Source organism: Nycticebus coucang, chromosome 18, assembly GCF_027406575.1.
Source record: "Nycticebus coucang isolate mNycCou1 chromosome 18, mNycCou1.pri, whole genome shotgun sequence".
Taxonomy (NCBI): domain Eukaryota; kingdom Metazoa; phylum Chordata; class Mammalia; order Primates; family Lorisidae; genus Nycticebus; species Nycticebus coucang.
This window is the reverse complement of record NC_069797.1, coordinates 9,512,612-9,531,899: the sequence shown is the minus strand read 5'-3', so window position 1 is coordinate 9,531,899 and position 19,288 is coordinate 9,512,612. Positions and strand designations below refer to the sequence as shown.

The window sequence follows — 19,288 nt, the reverse complement described above, 5'->3', positions numbered from 1 at the left end:
TGAGCCAGGAATCCTGCTTGCCCTGCCAGGCTCCTGCTGCCCGCTATACCTGGGCATCTGTGGGCCACTGCATCCTGTAAAGCAAGAGAACTAGTGACAGCAGGTGGCCAGCCTGCTGCTGTCCTTTAAAGATGTAGGGCAAGACTGAACAGCAATTGAAAATAAATGTCCACGAGCATCTGCCATCTGAGACGTGGCCCATGTCTTCCCCCTTTGCTCTGTGCCAGTGGAAACTGCACTTCCCACCTGTGCCAGGTGGCTTCTGAGTAGGTGACCCACACGCGGCAATGGTGGAAGACTTGGAGGTTGAGGAGGGGAACCCTCCATGCACCTTGCGTGGCACATCCCTCAGCAGCTTGGCGTTTGTCTGGACACTAGCTCCTGCCGTCTAATTCCCACTGTCACTCCCACTCGGTAGATCTGGCATCCCATCCTAGCGGTGGGAATGTCTTCCTGTTGCCGTCCGTCTCTGGTGGTTCCATTGTTCCCTGTTTGCCTTTCAGCTCTTCCCATTAAGTGGATAAACACATCCGTATGTTAAATGCCTTCCAAAATACCTGGTGGCTTCCATTTCCCTGGTTGGACTTTGGTGGCCAATGTCATGTCTGTCCATCAGGGACATTGGATAGGTTGGAGAGTCAAGACTTGAACATACCCAAAACACTAATAAACTAAGTGTAGAGATTCCATATATTTACCATAAATATCACTAAACTATGCATTTAAAATGGGCAAGTTGGCTGGGTGTGGTAACTCATGCCTCGGAAGCCAAGGCAGGTGGATTATTTCAGCTCAGGAATTTGAGAACAGCCTGAGAACCCCGTCTCTAAAAAAAACTAGCTGAGTGCTCGCGTCAGCAGCACATCTACTAAAATTAGAACGATACAAAGATTAGCATGGCCACTGCACAAGGATGATGCACAAATTTGTGAAGTATTCCATATTTTGGTCAGGGGCAGTGGCTCACGCCTATAATCCTAGCACTCTGGGAGGCCAAGGCAGAGTTGGATTGCCTGAGCTCACAAGTTCGAGACCAGCCTGAAAAAGAGGGAGACTCTGTCACTAAAAATTAGCCGGATGTTGTGCTGGGTGCCTATAGTCTCAGCTACTTGGGAGGCTGAGGAAAGAGAATTGCTTGGGCCCAAGAGTTTGAGGTTGCTGTCAGCTAAGATGCTACGGGACTCTACCGAGGGTGACCAAGTTAGACTCTGTCTCAAAAAAAAAAAAACAAAAAAACAACTAACCAGGTGTTGTGGTGGGCATCTGTAGTCACAGGCTGAGGCAAGAGAATCACTTGAGCCCAGGAGTTTGAGGTTGCTGTGAGTTGTGATGCCACAGCACTCACTGAGGGTGACAAAGTGAGACTCTGTCTCAGAAAAAAAGGGGGGGGTGTGAGTTTTATATTGTGTAAATTATATGTCAATAAAGTGTTTAAAATATCCAGGAAAAAATAAAATGCAGAGTGAGCAGATTGGACTAGTGATCTCAAACATTTTTTATCACACTCACCTGTCACCAAGAAACACAATTTGAGTAATGTGCTTCCATGTTTATGGGCTTATTCATTTGAATTGTATATACATTACGTCTTTTTTTTTTTTTGTAGAGACAGAGTGTCACTGTACCGCCCTCGGGTAGAGTGCCATGGCGTCACACGGCTCACAGCAACCTCTAACTCTTGGGCTTACACGATTCTCTTGCCTCAGCCTCCCGAGCAGCTGGGACTACAGGCACCCGCCACAACGCCCGGCTGTTTTTTTGTTGCAGTTTGGCTGGGACTGGGTTTGAACCCACCACCCTCGGCATATGGGGCTGGTGCCCTACTCACTGAGCCATAGGCACCGCCCATATACATTATATCTTGATGGTATGTGATACCTTATAAAATAGCTACAACACAGAAACTTAACAAATAGAAAAAACACATGTAAATACAAAACTTAGTGGTTTCTTGCTTTTCCTCAGTAGGCTGTCTCCCACATCTCCTGGGTGCCTGTGCCCCACTGTGGAGCCACTGACCACTGGCAGAGGCAGCCAACACAGGGCTCTGCCAGGGTCTTTCAGAGCAAGAAGGAAGAACTGGGGAATTTATTCTTTGGGATTTTTTGTTTGGGGGTTTTTTCGAGACAGAGTTTCACTATGTTGTCCTGGGTAGAGTGCCATGGCATCACAGCTCACAGCAACCTCAAACTCTTGGGCTTAAGTGATTCTCTTGCGTCAGCCTCCCAAGTAGCTGGGATTACAGGAGCCTGCCACAACGCCTGGCTATTTTTTTAAATTTATTATTATTATTATTATTTTGAGACAGACCCTCAAGCTGTCATCCTGGATAGAGTGCTATGGCATCACAGGTCACAGAAACCTCCAACTCCTGGGCTCAAGTGATTCTCCTGCCTCTGCCTCTCAAGTAGCTGGGACTACAGGCACCCGCCACAATGCCTGGCTATTTTTTGGTTACAGCCATCATCATTGTTTGGCAGGCCTGCGCTGGATTCAAACCCGCCAGCTCTGGTGTATGTGGCTGGCGCCTTAGTTACAGGCGCTGAGCCATTTTTTTTTTAAAGGGGTCTAGATTACGCTAATGCAGTAGTAACGGCCACTGTTTTGACATGTACACATCTCTTTATAGTTTTTAATGCTTCCACACCTACTTTATCTCATTTGCTCTCTCAAATAAAGAGAAATTAAACGCATCAAATGGACAATAGATTGGGGAATGCTTGAATGCCTAAGCAAGAAGCTTGGACCTGGTCACAAAAGCAGCGCTGGGTGCCTTATCAAGACATGCCACACATCATAGAGATGTTTACAGACAGTCCCCCTAGGACTGGCCTCCCCTGTGTCAGTGGCAAGCCAGCCCCTGCTTCTGTGAGCGTCAATCCAAGAGAGCTCCCCAGAACAGATTCCAGTTCTCTGAGGGTGAATGGACACAGCCAGGAGCTTCCCACTCCTTGGGTTTCATCTGTTAGTGCTTCAGAACCAAGAACTAGTGGGCTCAACCAGCCGCACTCCCACCCTTTCTCTTGCGTACTGAAGGTCCATGTGGACATCACCAGTGTGCTTCCTTGCTACAGCCATGCCTTGGTGCCTTTATGTGGACCTCCCAAGACGGGGTGTATATGAAGCTGTTGTCACTCCAAGGAATTTTCTCTGGTCTCTGTAGTTCTCCTTCAGCTGAGCTCCGCAGCTCATGTTTCATAGGCCACATTCAGCTCCATTCCAGGAAACAAGTCTGGACTCCATCCTGGCCCTACTTCATCCCTTTCTCCCTGTCCCTTCCCCTTTGCCAACCTGTCTGCCTGCTGGCTGAGGAGTATTATGGAACCACACAGAGTGGTTGACAGTTCAGGGCTTTGAAAAGTACAAAGCTGCCCTCTACAGAGACAGCTGGAAGGGTTCACAGAGGAAGCCAATCAAGGGAGGCCCCAAGGGCATTATTTAGAGCTGAGGCTCTGTCAGCTTCCTGCTGAAAACCTCCAGTGACTGTCCTTTGTTCCAAGTCCTATTAGGGTCTGTTAGTGGCCTTTGTCATAGCAGCCTCCTTAATAGGAGCAAAGACAGCCCCACGTCCTCTTGGTGGGGGTGTTGCTACAGGACTGAACCGAAGAGAGATGGGTAACTGTGTATGATACTGTGAATACATTTTCCAAAAGAGGGTCAAATTGTGGCCTTGGGCTCATGTCAGCTGGTTCCATAGGTCCACGTGCAAAAAAGGGACAGGAAGGATTTTAGCAGGTAGGAGAAGGAGATACGCCTGTGGAATGGCCGGGTGGAGACACAGACAACCTGCAGATGCTCTCCTGACTTGTGGCAGGCCCCTGCCTAGGTGGGGGATGGAGCTGGCTCCCTGGTGCTAATACATCCTGACTTGCAGTCAGAAAACCTAGGTTCAAATCCAGCTCTAACAACCTTACAAGCCAGCCATTTAACTTCATCTGTAAAGGCTCCTTCAAAAGATGCTCATAGACTGAATGACGTTTCATACTTTTGTGCCTTTTTTCTTTTTAGACACAGTATCTACTCTGTCTCCCAGGCTGGAGTGCAGTGGCTCTATCACAGCTCACTGTAACCTCGAACTCCAGGGCTCAAGTGATCCTCTGGCCTCAGCTTCCCAAATATCTAGCCCCCATGCCTGACTAATTTTTATTTTATTTTTTGTAGAAAGGACTGTTGCCAAGTTGTGCAAGCTTGTACTTTTTATTAAGCACTATTACTATTATTCTCTTAAAGTGCATAGCATCCTGCCTCATGCTAAAGTTCACTGTTAACACATCAGTCTCCCCAGTCATGGACAAAGCCTGTCTCGTCAATGCTGTTTCTTCCCCTCAGCACCAAGCACAAAGCTCCAATGGTATGGTGTCCAGAATTGTATGTGATTTCTACTGGTTTCATGTTCGTAATCTCTTCAACAGAAATCTGAGTACCTACCTTAAGGGTAGGGACCCCTATCCCCAATATAATAATTATCACAAAACTGAGCACTCACCTACTGGAGCTTAGGGAGAGGGTTGTGCCTGCTTAGAAAGGTGTTGAAGTTGTGCCTCTCCCTTGCAGGGATTTCCCAGATGACCCGGGAGTGCAGTGGGACACAGAGCGAGTGGCCAGCGTTCTCCTCCGGCACATAGAAGCAAATGGCATCAACCTGGTAAGGGGACATCTCCCTGAATGGGGATCCTGAGGTCCTGGTCCGAGTCACACCAGTCGTTTTCTGCAACTTTCCCTGCAGCCCCTCCCATGTCCAGGCCTTCTCCAGGCCCAGTCTGGAAAGAGGCCCCAAGTCTCGATGCTCTCACCAAACCTGCTGAGGAACAGACACATCTTTCAATATCTTTGTAGGCTTTTTCAGACTAACTGAATTGCCAGTGTTTAGGTACAGCAGAAGTTCTTCCAAGACAGGGTCCAAAACCCAGGTCCCCAGGAGCCTTCACTGTGACTCATTTGTACAGAACTTCACGTTTTACCAGGCATTTTCACATTTGGAGTATTGTTTGGAATTTAGAAGTAAACAGGAGTGGGGTATCATGGCAGTGCCTGTGGTCACAGCTACTTGGGAGGCCAATGGGGGAGGATCACTTGAGATTAGGAGTTTGAGGCTGGAGTAAGCTGTGATTGCACCACTGCGCTCCAGCCTGGGTAACAAAGAGTGACTCTGTTTCTAAAAACAAAAAGAAGTAAATTATGTTGTAATTCCCATTTTTACATTGAGGAAATTGAGGTCTCCTAGACACCAAGCATCTTGCCCAAGGTAGGCAAGTAGTGAAGCTAGGATTTTAAGCCTCAGAAAAACATGAGAATAAATTCATATCCATTATAGGAAAAAAATATTAGTTGCAATTAGAGCAATAACAAAGATTTTTGTTTACTTGCAACAGTGGGCAAGCCTAATGACACCCACTTCAGCTCCCTCTGGGATCAGCAGGACTAGAGTTAGCCCATGGTCAATTTTAGAGCTGCCAAAGAGGCTCGTTGTCTACCTCTAACCAAAATAGTAACAGTGCTTTGTGGCTCAATACCTAAAATCCCACCATTTAACGTCCCACTCACTTCATTTAAGTTTTGCTTAGTCCTCATTAAAAGATGTATCCTGTTGGCAGACAAATATTAGGCTTTTATCAGTGACAAATTCACTGAGTAAGTTGATTTATTAGAACTTTCTTAAGAGCAGATTTTCTTTTTTTTTTTTTATTAAATCATAGCTGTGTACATTGATATGATCATGGGGCATCATTCACTAGCTTCACAGACCGTTTACCAAGTTTCACATATACCCTTGTAAGATGCACCGCTGGTGTAATCCCACCAATCCCCTTCCCTCTACCCCCCTCCCCCCTCCTTCCCCTCCCTTTCCCCCTTCCCCCTATTCTTAGGTTGTAACTGGGTTTTAGCTTTCATGTGAAAACCCTAAATTAGTCTCATAGTAGGGCTGAGTACATTGGGTACTTTCTTGAGGCCCTCTTTGATCCGACCCTTGCTTAAGTCCTAGAAGTTGTTGAGTTGGTTTTCATGTGGGGCCAGGTCCCTTTTTCAAACCACGTTACAGCTGCTTCAGCCATGAGCATCTGTGGGAGGAACTTCGGGGCACGGACAGCCCTGTCTGCCATCCCGCCCCCAGAAGCATCTCCCACGTCTGGGTCCCAGAAAAGTGATTTGTGGTTCAGGCCCATCTGAAGACCCTCTTCTCCAAGAAGCCTTCCCTGCCTTGTTCTGCCCTCTGAGATTACTGCGGTGTGTACAGAGAGTTCCATGAACATGACATGTGTGGCTGTTTGTCCCTTACAGTGCAGACCATGTCTGTGAACTAGACTGCAAGGTCTGAGGGGGCTGGGACTGTGCCTGGCATCTTTAGTCTCAGGAACTAGAGCAGGCCCCAGACAGTGGCGCTACCTGGCCTCCCGATGGCTGGTCTTCCCTGCGGTGCTGAGCTGCTCATGTTCACTGAGTAAATGAGGGGACCTTTATTGTCAGAAGAATCTTGACATGACTACCATAAAGAAGGAAAGCACTTAAAACAGCTCTTAATGAGGAGATTCTACACTTGCTGTTAATAAGGAAACTCATCACACAGTGCAGTTGGAAAGGATTTCCCCGGCCTGCTCCTACTGCCATAGTATGTAGCAGTGGGTCTCAACCTTCCTAATGCCGTGACCCTTTAATACAGTTCCTCATGTTGTGGTGACCCCCAACCATAAAATTATTTTCATTGCTACTTCATAACTGTAATTTTGCTACTGTTATGAATCGTAATATAAGTATCTGATATGCAGGATGTATTTAGGTGACCCCTGTGAAAGGGTCGTTTGACACCCAAAGGGGTTGTGACCCACAGGTTGAGAACCGTGGGTATATAGGATTGTGCTAACACTGTGGCCAGTGTGGCCATAAGGGGCCATCACTGAGGTAACTGTGGGTTTGTGTTTAGCCTGGAGGCCCGGCCACACCATGGGAGGTGGTGATGCACCACCGTGAAGGCACAGAAGGAAGGGAGGTGCACATAGCTGAGCCTGGGAGAGCTTCTCTCCTGGACAGTGCCGGGGAAGACCAGCGGCAAGGCCAGATCTGTAGCCATCAGCGCCATGTAATGCAGGAGACTGGGCTCTGTCTGGTCCCCACTCTGCTGCAGGCTCACTGAGCCTTCTGCCCTGCTACTGTAAGGCCATCAGGAGGGCCATGGGAACAGCAGCCGGGACAGGGCTTAGGAAAGGTCAAGACTGTCCTCCATAAAGGGGCTTGGTTGTGTGCTCTCTAAATATTTGCTGAGCACCTGCTATGGGTCATCCGCACTTACTGCAAACTGGGGACCCAGCAGCGAGCCACATGCACCTAGTCCCTCTCCCTTAGAGCAGGAAGTCTGGGGGCCAAGCTGCAGTCACACGGGCCTGGGTAGTCCTAGGGTGGCCTGTGCACTGCGTCATGCGTAGCTGTATCCCTGGCTTCCCACTAGATGTCAGTAGCAGCCCCTCCTCCACTGTGACAATGGAAATATCTCCAGACATCATCACCACAGGCCCCTCAGGCAAAACCGCCCCCAGGTGAGAACCAATGTTCTAGCAACCAGAGCAGCCCTGTCCTTGCTCTTTGGCTTGTTGGGGTCTGGGTAGGATTTCGTTTGGACAGAGACATCCGCAGGTTAGGAACAAAGAGAGTGGATGCAGTTCTGCAAAGAGCTTCAGCTGCCACCATTGTCCTGCACAAATCTGCCAAGGTCCAAGGAGCTGAACATAGCAGAGAGGAGAGGGAGACGTCATAAGAGGGCACATGGTGAGGAAGAAACAAAGGCCTTGGAGTTTCAAAAGGGACTGAGCTGAGCTCCCCTGAAACCCCCTAGCAGAGGGCCTGCCCTCCAGCACCCTTCTGATATCCTCCAGCCAGATGCCACCGGCTCCATCTCACAGCAGAGGACTTGGAGTTGAAATACTCAGGCATTTACTGCTGTACAGTTTTGTTTGTTTGTTTGTTTTTTTCTTTGCAGTTTCTTGGCTGGGGCTGGGTTTGAACCCCCCGCCCCCAGCATATGTGGCCAGTGCCCTACTCCTTTGAGCCATAGGCGTTGCCCCTGCTGTACAGTTTTTAACACAGTCACATGGTTTTATTTTATCTTCACCTCAACCCAGCAAGGAGTTGAGGGAAGGTATTGCTTTCCTGATCTCACACACAAGGAAACCAAGACGTTCTAGGCTGAGATGACGTTTGGTAGTAAAGGTCTGTGACTTACGCAAGGTGCTGCCATTACCCTATGTTAGAGATAAGGGTAGACTTTGGTCCCCCCACCCCACCCTTATTTTGTTGCATGCTAGAGTAGGATTAGAACCAGATCTTTGAGTTATACAATTAAAAAAACTTTTTAAAATAGGTTTTTGGAGAAGAGCAGTTTCAGGTTCAAAGCAAAATTGAACAAAAAGTAGTTCCCTCAAAGGGTGTCTGCACACACACCCACTCCGTTATCAACATCGCCAGCACAGCTGTACACAGGCGCAGTCCTCAACCTTCCTGACTCAGTGTCCCCCAGAGTCCATAGTTCACACAAGTTTTCATTATGGAAAATTCATAGCATATAAAAGTAAAGAAATATAGTTTAATGAACCTCCTTGTTCCAGTCACTCATCATCAAATCACGGTCAATATTATTTTCATTTAAACACCTGTTCACCTCCCCCACCTCATGCATTATTTTGAAGCAAATCCCTGGCATCGTATTTCATATTTAAATATTTTAATGTACATGTCTAAAAGACACACTCTTTTTTTTTTATTAAATCATAGCTGTGTACATTGATAGGATCATGGGGCATCATTCACTAGCTTCACAGACCATTTACCAAGTTTCACATATACCCTTGTAAGATGTACCACTGGTGTAATCCCACCAATCCCCTTCCCTCTACCCACCTCTCTCCCCTCCCTCCCCTCCCTTTCCCCCTTCCCCCTATTCTTAGGTTGTAACTGGGTTATGGCTTTCATGTGAAAACCCTAAATTAGTTTCATAGTAGGGCTGAGTACATTGGGTACTTTTTCTTCCATTCTTGAGATACTTTACTAAGAAGAATATGTTCCAGCTCCATCCATGTAAACATGAAAGAGGTGAAGTCTCCATCTTTCTTTAAGGCTGCATAATATTCCATGGTGTACATATACCACAATTTATTAATCCATTTGTGGATCAGTGGGCACTTGGGCTTCTTCCATGACTTAGCAATTATGAATTGGGCTGCAATAAACATTCTGGTACAAATGTCTTTGATGTGATTTTTGGTCTTCTGGGTATATGCCCAGTAGAGGGATTACAGGATTGAATGGCAGATCTATTTTTAGATCTCTAAGTGTTCTCCATATCTCTTTCCAAAAGGAATGTATTAATTTACATTCCCACCAGCAGTGCAAAAGTGTTCCCTTTTCTCCACATCCATGCCAATATCTCTAGTCTTGAGATTTTATGATATAGGCTGGTCTCACTGGAGTTAGATGGTATCTCAAAGTAGTTTTGATTTGCATTTCTCTGATGATTAAAGATGATGAACATTTTTTCATATGTCTGAAAGCCGCGCGCCTGTCTTCTTCAGAGAAGTTTCTCTTCAAATCCCTTGCCCAGCCTGCGATGGGATCCCTTGTTCTATTCTTGCTAATGTGTTTGAGTTCTCTGTGGATTCTGGTTATTAAACCTTTGTCGGAGACATAACCTGCAAATATCTTCTCCCATTCTGAGGGCTGTTTGCTTGCTTTACTTACTGTGTTCTTGGCTGTGCAGAAGCTTTTTAGTTTGATCAAGTCCCAGTAGTGTATTTTTGAAGCTGCTTCAATTGCCCAGGGGGGTCCTCCTCATAAAATACTCGCCCAGACTGATTTCTTCAAGGGTTTTCCCTGCACTCTCCTCTAGTATTTTTATAGTTTCATGACACAGACTCTTTTGAACTACAATGCCATTCTCTCATCTAAAAAATAATTATTCATTAATACAGTATTTCACATTCCTATTGTGTCATAAATGCATTTTTATTTTATTTTTATAGTTTGTTTGAATCAAGATCAGTTGACAGGACTTTCAGTTTTCTTTTAATCTATAGCTGACTCCACACTTCCCTACACGCTTCTTCTTTATTTCCTTGCAATGGATAAAAACAGGTTATTCTGAGAAGAGTCCCATGGTCTGGATTTTGCTGAATGCATCTGTGGTGTTATTGAATGTGTTCTGTTCTCCTCTGTATGTCCTATAAATTGACAGTCGGATCTACTTTAGAACCTTGATCAGAGTTTTTCTTTGGACAAGGCTATCATAGGTGGTGTTGCATTCTCCCGTCAGGAGGTGGGTAACAGCTGGTTAGCAGCCATTGATGATCAGCTGCTACATCCAGCAGTGCATTAGGGTTGTAATGTTGTACGCGTTGCCACCTATAAGAAAAACTTGGACCCCACTTCAGGTATAAATCAGATGGTGCACAGGGGGCCCCTGCCCTAAAGGGCAGGCGGCCCTGAAGAAAGGAGCGGCTGATTTTTATACCATTTTTGTGCTGTGTGGCAAGCAGGCTGGTGAGCACAGAAGCAGAATGTGGCAGTTACTCAGGGTGGGGTTACAGTGTGGGAGTTGGCTCAGGGGGTTACAACATGGCAGTTGGCATGGGGACAAACTTAACTTGAGAAACTTTGCTTGAGTAAGTTTTCATCATTGTTTTACCTATGGCTAGGAGTTCTTGGGAATTCAGGGAACTTCCTTATTCTATTCTGAAACCTGTTTCCGGATTTTGCCGGGGGTGGGGGGGGGTGAGATATGCAGGGACTCAGGTTGAGACAGTTAGGGGCCTTTAGGGGTCTTTTGCTGGGTCAGTTATTACAATAACAGTGCTATCATTTCTTCTTTATTAGCTGGAATATTTCTATAAAGAGAAACTTATCCTTGGGTGGTGCCTGTGTCTCAAAGGAGGAGGGCCACCGGCCCCATATACTGTAGGTGGTGGGTTCAAACCCAGCCCTGGCAAAAAAAAAAAAAAAGAGAGAGAGAGAGAGAAACTTACCCTGAACTACTCTTTAGTTATCCACTGATGGAGATGGAGTTTGCATAGGGATGGTAAATTAAATGCCTGATTCTTTATGTTCTTGATGGAAGAGCACAATACCAACTATAAAATAATCTTGCCAAAAATAATTTTTTTTATTTTTTCAAAATAATGAGGTGGTTTCCTAGTATCCTCAACAGTGATCAATTAATAAAATATTTTGGGCTGGGTGCAGAGGCTCATGCCTGTAATCCTAGTGCTCTGGGAGGCTGAGGCGGGTGGATTGCTTGAGCTCAGGAGTTCAAGACCAGCCTGAGGAGGAGTAAAACCCCATCTCTACTAAAAACAGAAAAACTAGCTGGGAGCTTTTCTGTTTTTCACCCTCCCTCCAAGTAGAGGGGCTGAGGCAAGAGAATCACTTCAGCCCAAGAGTTTGAGGTTGCTGTGAGCTATGACGCCACTGCACTCTACCGAGGGTGACAGAGTAAGTCTTTGTCTCAAAAAAAGATAATAATGATGATAATACTTTGAGGCTGGGCACTATGGCTCATGCCTATAATCCCAGCACTTGGGGAGGCTGAGGCAGGAAGATGGCTTGAGGCCAGGAATTCAAGACCAGCCTGAGCAACATATTGGCTCCCATCTCTACAAAATATTTTTTAAAATATAGCTGAGTGTGATGGTGCCCACCTGTCATCCCAGCTACTTGGGAAGCTGAAGCAGGATTGTTAGAGCCCAAAATTTCCAGGCTGCAATCACCTATGATTCTGCCAACCTGGGTGACAGGGAAAGATCCTATTTATTAAAAAATATATATTGTAAACACAATAATAATATTGTGATCTTTTATTGTTATTAATGTTTAATAGAACTTAAGCACTTTTGAGGGGTTGCGATCTACTTTGCTTATTGATGCTCACGTTATCCCATGTTTTGCCAGTGGGTACCTCAGCCCCTGAGTCCTTCTGAGGCTACTCTAGTAGCTCTTGAGATCTTCCATACCACCCTCATATGTGACACCATGTTCAGGATCCTCTTACACATTTCCTGCCCCAATCTGAAATCATCTATCACTCTAGGGAGCCCTGGTTCCTTTTTGTGAGAAATTATATATGTGCGTGTGTGTGTGTATATATATATATATATATATATATATATATATGTATGTATTTTTTTTTTTTTTTTTTTTGAGACAGAGCCTCACTCTGTTGCCCTGGGTAGAGTGTAGAGGCATCATAGCTCACAGCAACCTCCAACACGGGCTCAAGCGATTCTCTTGCCTCAGTTTTTCTATTTTTAGTAAAGATAGGGTCTCACTTTTGCTCAGGGTGGTCTTGAACTTCTGAGCTCAAGCAATCCACCCGCTTCTGCCTCTGCCTTCCGGAGTGCTAGGATTACAGGCTCGAGCTACTGTGCCTGGCTGAGAAATGGTATTTTTAATGCCATGATGTGAGTACTAGGGGTACTCAGCACTGTTAGACTGGATGTGATTTCTAGGCCTTTTTAATGAGCAGAGCTAGGAAAGTAATTACCTTCTAAAAAGAAATGTTTTTATTTCATTCTATGCTGAAATTGTCTTCGATTTCAGAGGACCTGGACCTCTCAGGTCTCTGGCTAACTAGAGAATTGGAGAGTGGATGAAGTGTGTATTATCCTTCTGAGACATGTTCTTGGACACAAAGTAGCAACTAAAAGATACTAATACTTCATGTACCACTTTTGGGTTTCTTTTTTTTTTTTTTTTTTTTTGGGTTTCTTTTTATGCCTTCAGTGTGGCCCATTTGGGCAAGGCCTCAGTTTCTGGGCCTCCATTTTAAAAAATATCCCTTTTGTTTTTTTAGGGGTCAGTAATTTTTGCCCTGCCTACCATGTAGGAGCCTTTTAAGAACCAAACAGGAAAAGGGATGGGAGAGAGTTCTGCCAAAGATAACACGCTATATATACATTAAAAACATCATCATTCCTGGCTTGGCTCCTGTGGCTCAAGCAGCTAAGGCACCAGCCACATACACCAGAGCTGGCAGGTTCAAATCCAGCCTGGACCTGCCAAACAATGACAATGGCAACCAAAAAATAGCCGGGCCTTATGGCAGGCGCCTGTAGTCCTAGCTACTTGGGAGGCTGAGGCAGGAGAATCACTTGAGCACTCTACCCAGGGCGACAGCTTGAGGCACTGTCTAAAAAAAAAAGAGGAAGGTTGTACTGAGAAGTAAACAAAAGTGAGTTTTGAACACTTTGGTCTGTGGAGGGCCTATATGAGCAGGAAGTTGACAAATACTAGACTGATTTGTAAAAAATAGACCACATTGCTAAGTCCCAAACCCCATGTCCAAGGTATTTTTCTCCTTTTATCAGCTTCCTGTGGCTGTGTAACAAAATACCACAAGCCTAGAGCCTTAAAACACCATAAATGTATTCTTTTATGGTTCCTGAGAGCAGAAGTCCCAAATCAATCTCACTGACCAAGATGAAGGTGTTAGAGGCTGCTCCTTCTGGAGGCTCTTGATGGAGAATCCGTTTCCTTGTCATTTTCATCAAAGTCCTTTTTGCCATATGAGGTAACACTCATGGGTTCCAGGGATTAGGACATATTTGGGGGAAGAGTATTCATCCCACCAGAAATCTTACTCTTCGCTCAGCACCTGTAGCTCAGCAGCTAGGGAGCCAGCAATATACACTGGAGCTGGCAGGTTCGAATCCAGCCTGGGCACTGTCTAAACAATGACAAACAACTACAAAAAAAAAAAAAAAAAAAGCCGGGTGTTGTGGCGGGCACCTGTAGTCCCAGCTACTTGGGAGGCTGAGGCAAGAGAAATGCTTAGGCCTAAGAGTTTGAGATTGCTGTGAGCAGTGATGCCATAGCACTCTATCCAGGGTGACAGCTTGAGACTCTGACTTAAAAAAAAAAAAAAAAATCTTACTCTGGAACCTCAATCACACCGAAGTGATGACCCCTCCCAGGATAAATTGCATTTTTACAAGGACCAGAGCTCCCTGACAGGATGAGATTCTTGGAAGGACAGTCCAGAGATTGGCAGGTGGATGGAGGAGTTGGAAACACATGGGATTGATAGTAAGGCTCTGCTTTGACTGCCTGGCCCCGGAAAGCCTCCCTCTGCTGAGCACTTCACCCATGGAAACTGCAGTAATGGCGTAAGACAGAAGGAAGGGAGAAGGCTCTGTCAGACAGCTACTCGGCTTTAACAAAGGGGCCATTCCCATGGCAGAACTTCTCTGTCCCCAGGAGACCATCTGGAGATTACCCAAAATTCACCTGATCTGGTGTGGGCTCTTCATGATGTTCCCAAATCTCCTGAAGGCCAGATTCTAGCTGGTCTCCCGTGGCCACGGCACATTGGTGCACAGTGAATATTTGGTGATTGGACATTATTTTCTGTGTGTTTCCACTGTCTTCTGCTTCTCACAGTTGGTTCTCTTGATGGGGCAGAGGGTGTCGGCCTGACCCGGTGCAGCAGAGGTTCCAGCCAGGACCGTGCTGTGGGTGGGGGAGGGTGGCCTGCAAATGCAATAGCTACACTTGGCTCAGCAGGCAAGATACTTGCTTTACTGCTTTGGAGAGAACCACATAAAAATGTGTCCATCGTCTCGTCTGGGCATTGCATATAGTTCCATCATCACAGGTTAAAAAGGTTTGACCTTCACTGCCTGGCTCATTAACCTCAGTTAATTATTATTACAACTATGATCAAAACCTTTAGAAAGAAATACAGCCATCTCGTGGGTTACTGGATCAGCCTTCTTCCAGGACGCCAAAGAGCAAAGTGATAAACTGAACATAAAAGCAGTTTGGAAAGTAAGAAGTTAGGTGGCACCTGTAGCTCAGTAGGTAGGGCGCCAGCCCCATATATTGAGAGTGATGGGTTTGAACCCGGCCCTGGCCAGCTAAAACAGCAGTGGCAACTGCAACAAAAATAGCCGGGCATTATGGCGGGCGCCTATAGTCCCAGCAACTCTGGAGGCTGAGGCAAGAAAATCACCCTAGCCCAAGAGCTGGAGGTTGCTGTGAGCTGTGACCCCACAGCACTGTATGAGGGCGACAAAATCAGACTCTGCCTCAAAAAAAAAAAAAAAAAACCAAAAAAAAAAAACAGAAAAAGAAGTGGTAGAAGCATGAAAATGATCATTTTTTATTAGTTCCTATTTGAACTCCATTGATGATCATGTAATAGTAATTGGGTTCTGGATAGAAATACAATAATGCTAAGCACTAGTATATGAGTAATGACTGCTGGGATCCTGTTGTTAAAATTCTTCCATTACCCACCCTGGTAACTTTGTCACCATGGAGGGACATGGAATTTCTGGTGGTAACTCGGAGGCGTGATTACAGGATCCCGAAATGTCGTCTGAATTATTAAATGTGTGTGTGTGGTGGGGGGGAAGGGTTATGCTATGAACAATAAAGTTAACTGTGTTCTTCTCCTTTCAAATTAGGGATCCAACAGTGGTTCTCATGATAACCCTGTTAACCAGTGTCTGCCTGCCCAGAGCACCACATTGCCCCACAGGTGACACCATCCAGACCCCAAGAGAAGTAACTTATCTAAAATCATGCACCTGCCTGGCAGCTGTCAAATAAGCGTGCAGGTCTTTGATTCACATGCAGGCACTTTTCCCCCCAGCCCAGCATGCCTTTTTGCATGGGGGATGCTGGCAAAGAGCTTGGACTCTGGAGCCAGACAGATCCAAGCCCCAAGACCAGCTGCACCACTCACCTCTGCTTCCTCAACTTCCTCAGGTGTAAGACAGGGTCAGTCCTGTGCTCAGTGAGTGTTACTACTCTTATTATAACAAAGGGTTTTCTATACATGAAGTCAACAAGTTTTACAGGTTAAAACTAGAAGACCGGGAGTGAATCCCTCCCCAGCTATTCAAATCCCAGTTCCAGGTTCCTTTGTCTTCCTGAGTGGTCACCTTCTTTCCTTGGCGACAGGTTGCCTCTTACTGTCACCCCTACCCAACCATACCATTTCCTTTCCTGAGTCCTGCTTTCTTAAATTTTCTTTTAGTATTCAAGTTATCCTTATTATTATTGTTATTCAAACTATCCTATGGTTTTTTAATCCATCTCTGTGAAAATGAAACAATGGAACCCACACTGAGCTCATGGTTAATAGACGGTGATAAATCTGTGAAAATGGAAACAGAGGCAGTCTATGAATAAATATGCTTTTCCATGAACTCAACCCCAGGGCATGGTGGACTTTGTTCTCAAAGCTTTTGTGCCCTCAGTGTGGCATGAGGAAAAGAAAGCAAATAAATCAGGCCTCGTCTGCATGACCAAAGTTCACAGAGCAGCCAGCCAGGAACACTGAGTGTGCTAATAAATGGCTAAGCAGATAAGCAGCAAAGATACTCTGAACCCTCCTTCCAGCTGTGGCTGAATTCCACTCTGCCCCACGGGTCAGGAACAATAATAAACAGTCAAACCCACGGCAACTGTCCCCACACAGTCAGCCAAAGCAGTAGTCACACATCACTGATCTGCAGTCACGGTAAAAACCCTGTTTCTCCACAGGTGGTGACATTTGATGCAGGGGGAGTCAGTGGCCACCGCAACCATCAAGCTCTGTATTTGGCTGTGAGGTAGGAGTCTCTGGTGAGGGGGGTGGCTCATTTGCTCAGGATTCCCGGCTTCCACAGCACTTCCCGCTTGTTATCTGACCCCCTTGAAACTGACCACTGGATTATAATTAGAGCCCTGGCTGCTCACTGCGTCTCACCATGTCCTTTCGGAGAAATCTCTCCACGTCCTCGTAGGAAGTCCCTTCTCCTAAACAGCTGAATTGTTCTTACTCTCTGGGCTCTGAAAATGGGCAAACTGATTATAGTTCTCTCTTTGCTTTGGCCACAGGAAGCTTTAGGGCCAAGTCTGTAACTCCTGTAACACATGGACAAGACTTTACAGAATGAGTCCTGCGATGCCATGAGCTTCCTGGTTGTATCTTTCCCCGCCTTCCTGTAAGATGTGTTATTTTGTCATCTTTCATGACATATATATCTTTTGAGACAGAGTCTAACTCTGTCACCCTGTGTAGAGTGCTATGATCTCATAGCTCCCGGCAACCTCAAACTCTTGGGCTCCAGTCATCCTCCTGCCTTAGCCTCCCTAGCAGCTGGGACTACAAGCTCACACCATAATGCCAGGCTAGTTTTTCCGTTTTTGGTAAGACAGGGTCTCACTCTTGTTCAGCATGGTCTCAAACTCCTGAGCTCAAGCAATCCACCTGCTTTACCCTCCCAGAGTGCTAGGGTTATAGGTATGTATTGTGTTCAGTATCACATTTTTCTTTGGAGAGGGAGTCTATACATAGATAATGTGAAATCTCATTTGTTCTTCTGGGTCACCCTATCCTACTGATATTTTTCTACATTTTACTAGTAAAAACAAAATGGAGCCTCAAGGGGCAGTGCCTGTGGCTCAGTAGGTAGGGTGCTGGCCCCATATACCGAGGGTGGTGGGTTCAAACCCGACCCCGGCTGAACTGCAACAAAGAAATAGCCGGGCGTTGTGGCAGGCGCCTGTAGTCCCAGCTACTCAGGAGGTTGAGGCAAGAGAATCACCTAAGCCCAGAAGCTGGAGGTTGCTGTGAGCTGTGTGATGCCACAGCACTCTAGTGAGGGTGACAAAGTGAGACTCTACAAAAAAAACAAAATGGAACCTCAAAGATACTGAGTGATGACAGAGGGTCATACAGATCATGTCTCCTGTCTTCCAGCAAAGTGCTTCTTTGGGCCCCTCGTGTGCAGCTTGGTGGGCCCATCCCAGCTGCTGAACGGAAGGGCTTCTCTGAGAACCTTCTAAACGTGCCTGCCACACTGTGAGCAGTGTGATGTGTGAGGTAGGAAATGATCTCACCAACCATGAGGTCCAACCACCTCATCTTACTGAGGCTGTGAGGTGGTCTGCCCCGCATGAGAGGGATGAAGGATGGCAGAGGCGGAACCAGGTCCAAGAATCCTGGTTCTCCATTCATTATTCTGTTAGACACATGTGAAGACCAGTCCAACCTGAGGACTGTCTACTCTTGTCCCTAAACTCTACATCACTTAGTGGAAGATGCTAGAAATTATTTCCCACATCCTCTTTCTGGACAGTTCTGTTTCCTTGACTGTGCAGTGAGGGGAGGCCAGACCTCTCCCCTCTCGTAAAGACTGTTCACTGCCTGGCCCAGCCGCAGGCCACAGGCATGAGGAGACATGTTGCTCTCTGCATTAGGTCCCTTCAGATTCAGGAAAACACATCCCCTACTTAATAGTTTGAGTTGCAGTTTTTTGTGAAGCTACGTAGAAAATGAGGCAGCCCAAGACTGGTCGTTTCAGCCACGTGGTGGCCCTTCTCAGCACAGACTCCTCCGTGGTGTTGGGGCTGTGAGGAGATTGGGGGACTGTGCTCCCAGGGCTGCCTCTCTCCTTGGGCCCCCTGACCACCCTCACTAAGAATGCCCCAGGGCTTTGCCCCACGTGCAGGAGGAGTCACCTCATTCTTAGGATCCCAGAAACCTTTTTGCATTTTTCTACTTCTCAGGGCTCTGCCAGGCTGGCAGCCCCATGAATTTGTCATGTCAATGCTCTCTCTCTCTCTCTTTTTTTAGAGAGAGAGTCTCACTCTGTTGCCCTCGGTAGGGTGCTGTGATGTCTCAGCTCACAGCAACCTCCAGCTCCTGGGCTTAGGTGATTCTCCTGCCTCAACCTCCCAAGTAGCTGGCACTATAGGCACCGGCCACAATGCCCGGCTATTTTTTTTATTGTAGTTTGGCCAGGCCGGGTTCGAGCCTGCCACCCTCCATATATGGGGCCAGTGCCCTACTCACTGAGCCACAGGCACCACCTGTCATGTCAATTCTCTGTCAACTTCTTTTCTCCAACCTCTCCTCCCAAGAGTCCCTGTTTGTCTGGGTGTGTGTGTCAGAGGAGGTGCTGCTCCCTGTCCTCCCCGTCACCCTCTTCTGCTGACATTTATCTGCATTTTACTGGTAAGCTCCACACAGATGGGGTGTTTGGAGCGCACTGCTGCAGGCCGCCTGGTCGCTCCTCTGAAGGCAGCCAGCATAGCAATGACCTCCCATCAGAGGTGGGAGGGGCAGGTCAGATTGGAGAAAGGAAGTGTCAGGGAAGAGTCACACTGATGCCTTAAGATGTCCTCCCACAGGCACGCGTTACAGTGTCACGAGAAAATCTTCGAAGAGTCCAGAGTAGTTACCTTCATTCTCTAAGGGGCGAAGCTTAGTCCAGGGCACCACACAAGGCAGACTTGGCCCTGCAAGTGGTTGTCCTTGGTC

General features: G+C 46.6%; 1 protein-coding gene and 1 non-coding gene across 2 annotated transcripts in view; both read left to right on the top strand.

Annotated features, from left to right (window-relative positions):
* The window catches only part of PIGL (phosphatidylinositol glycan anchor biosynthesis class L), a 79,935-nt gene that overhangs the window by 53,048 nt on the left and 7,599 nt on the right, over positions 1-19,288 (top strand). The window contains exons 3-4 of the mRNA XM_053568633.1: positions 4,555-4,645; positions 16,525-16,592. Coding sequence (XP_053424608.1) covers positions 4,555-4,645; positions 16,525-16,592 — 159 coding nt within the window. The remainder of the gene's footprint in view (positions 1-4,554; positions 4,646-16,524; positions 16,593-19,288) is intronic.
* LOC128571362 (U6 spliceosomal RNA) lies at positions 845-948 on the top strand. Its single transcript, XR_008375792.1, has one exon. It is a non-coding gene; the product is annotated as a U6 spliceosomal RNA (small nuclear RNA).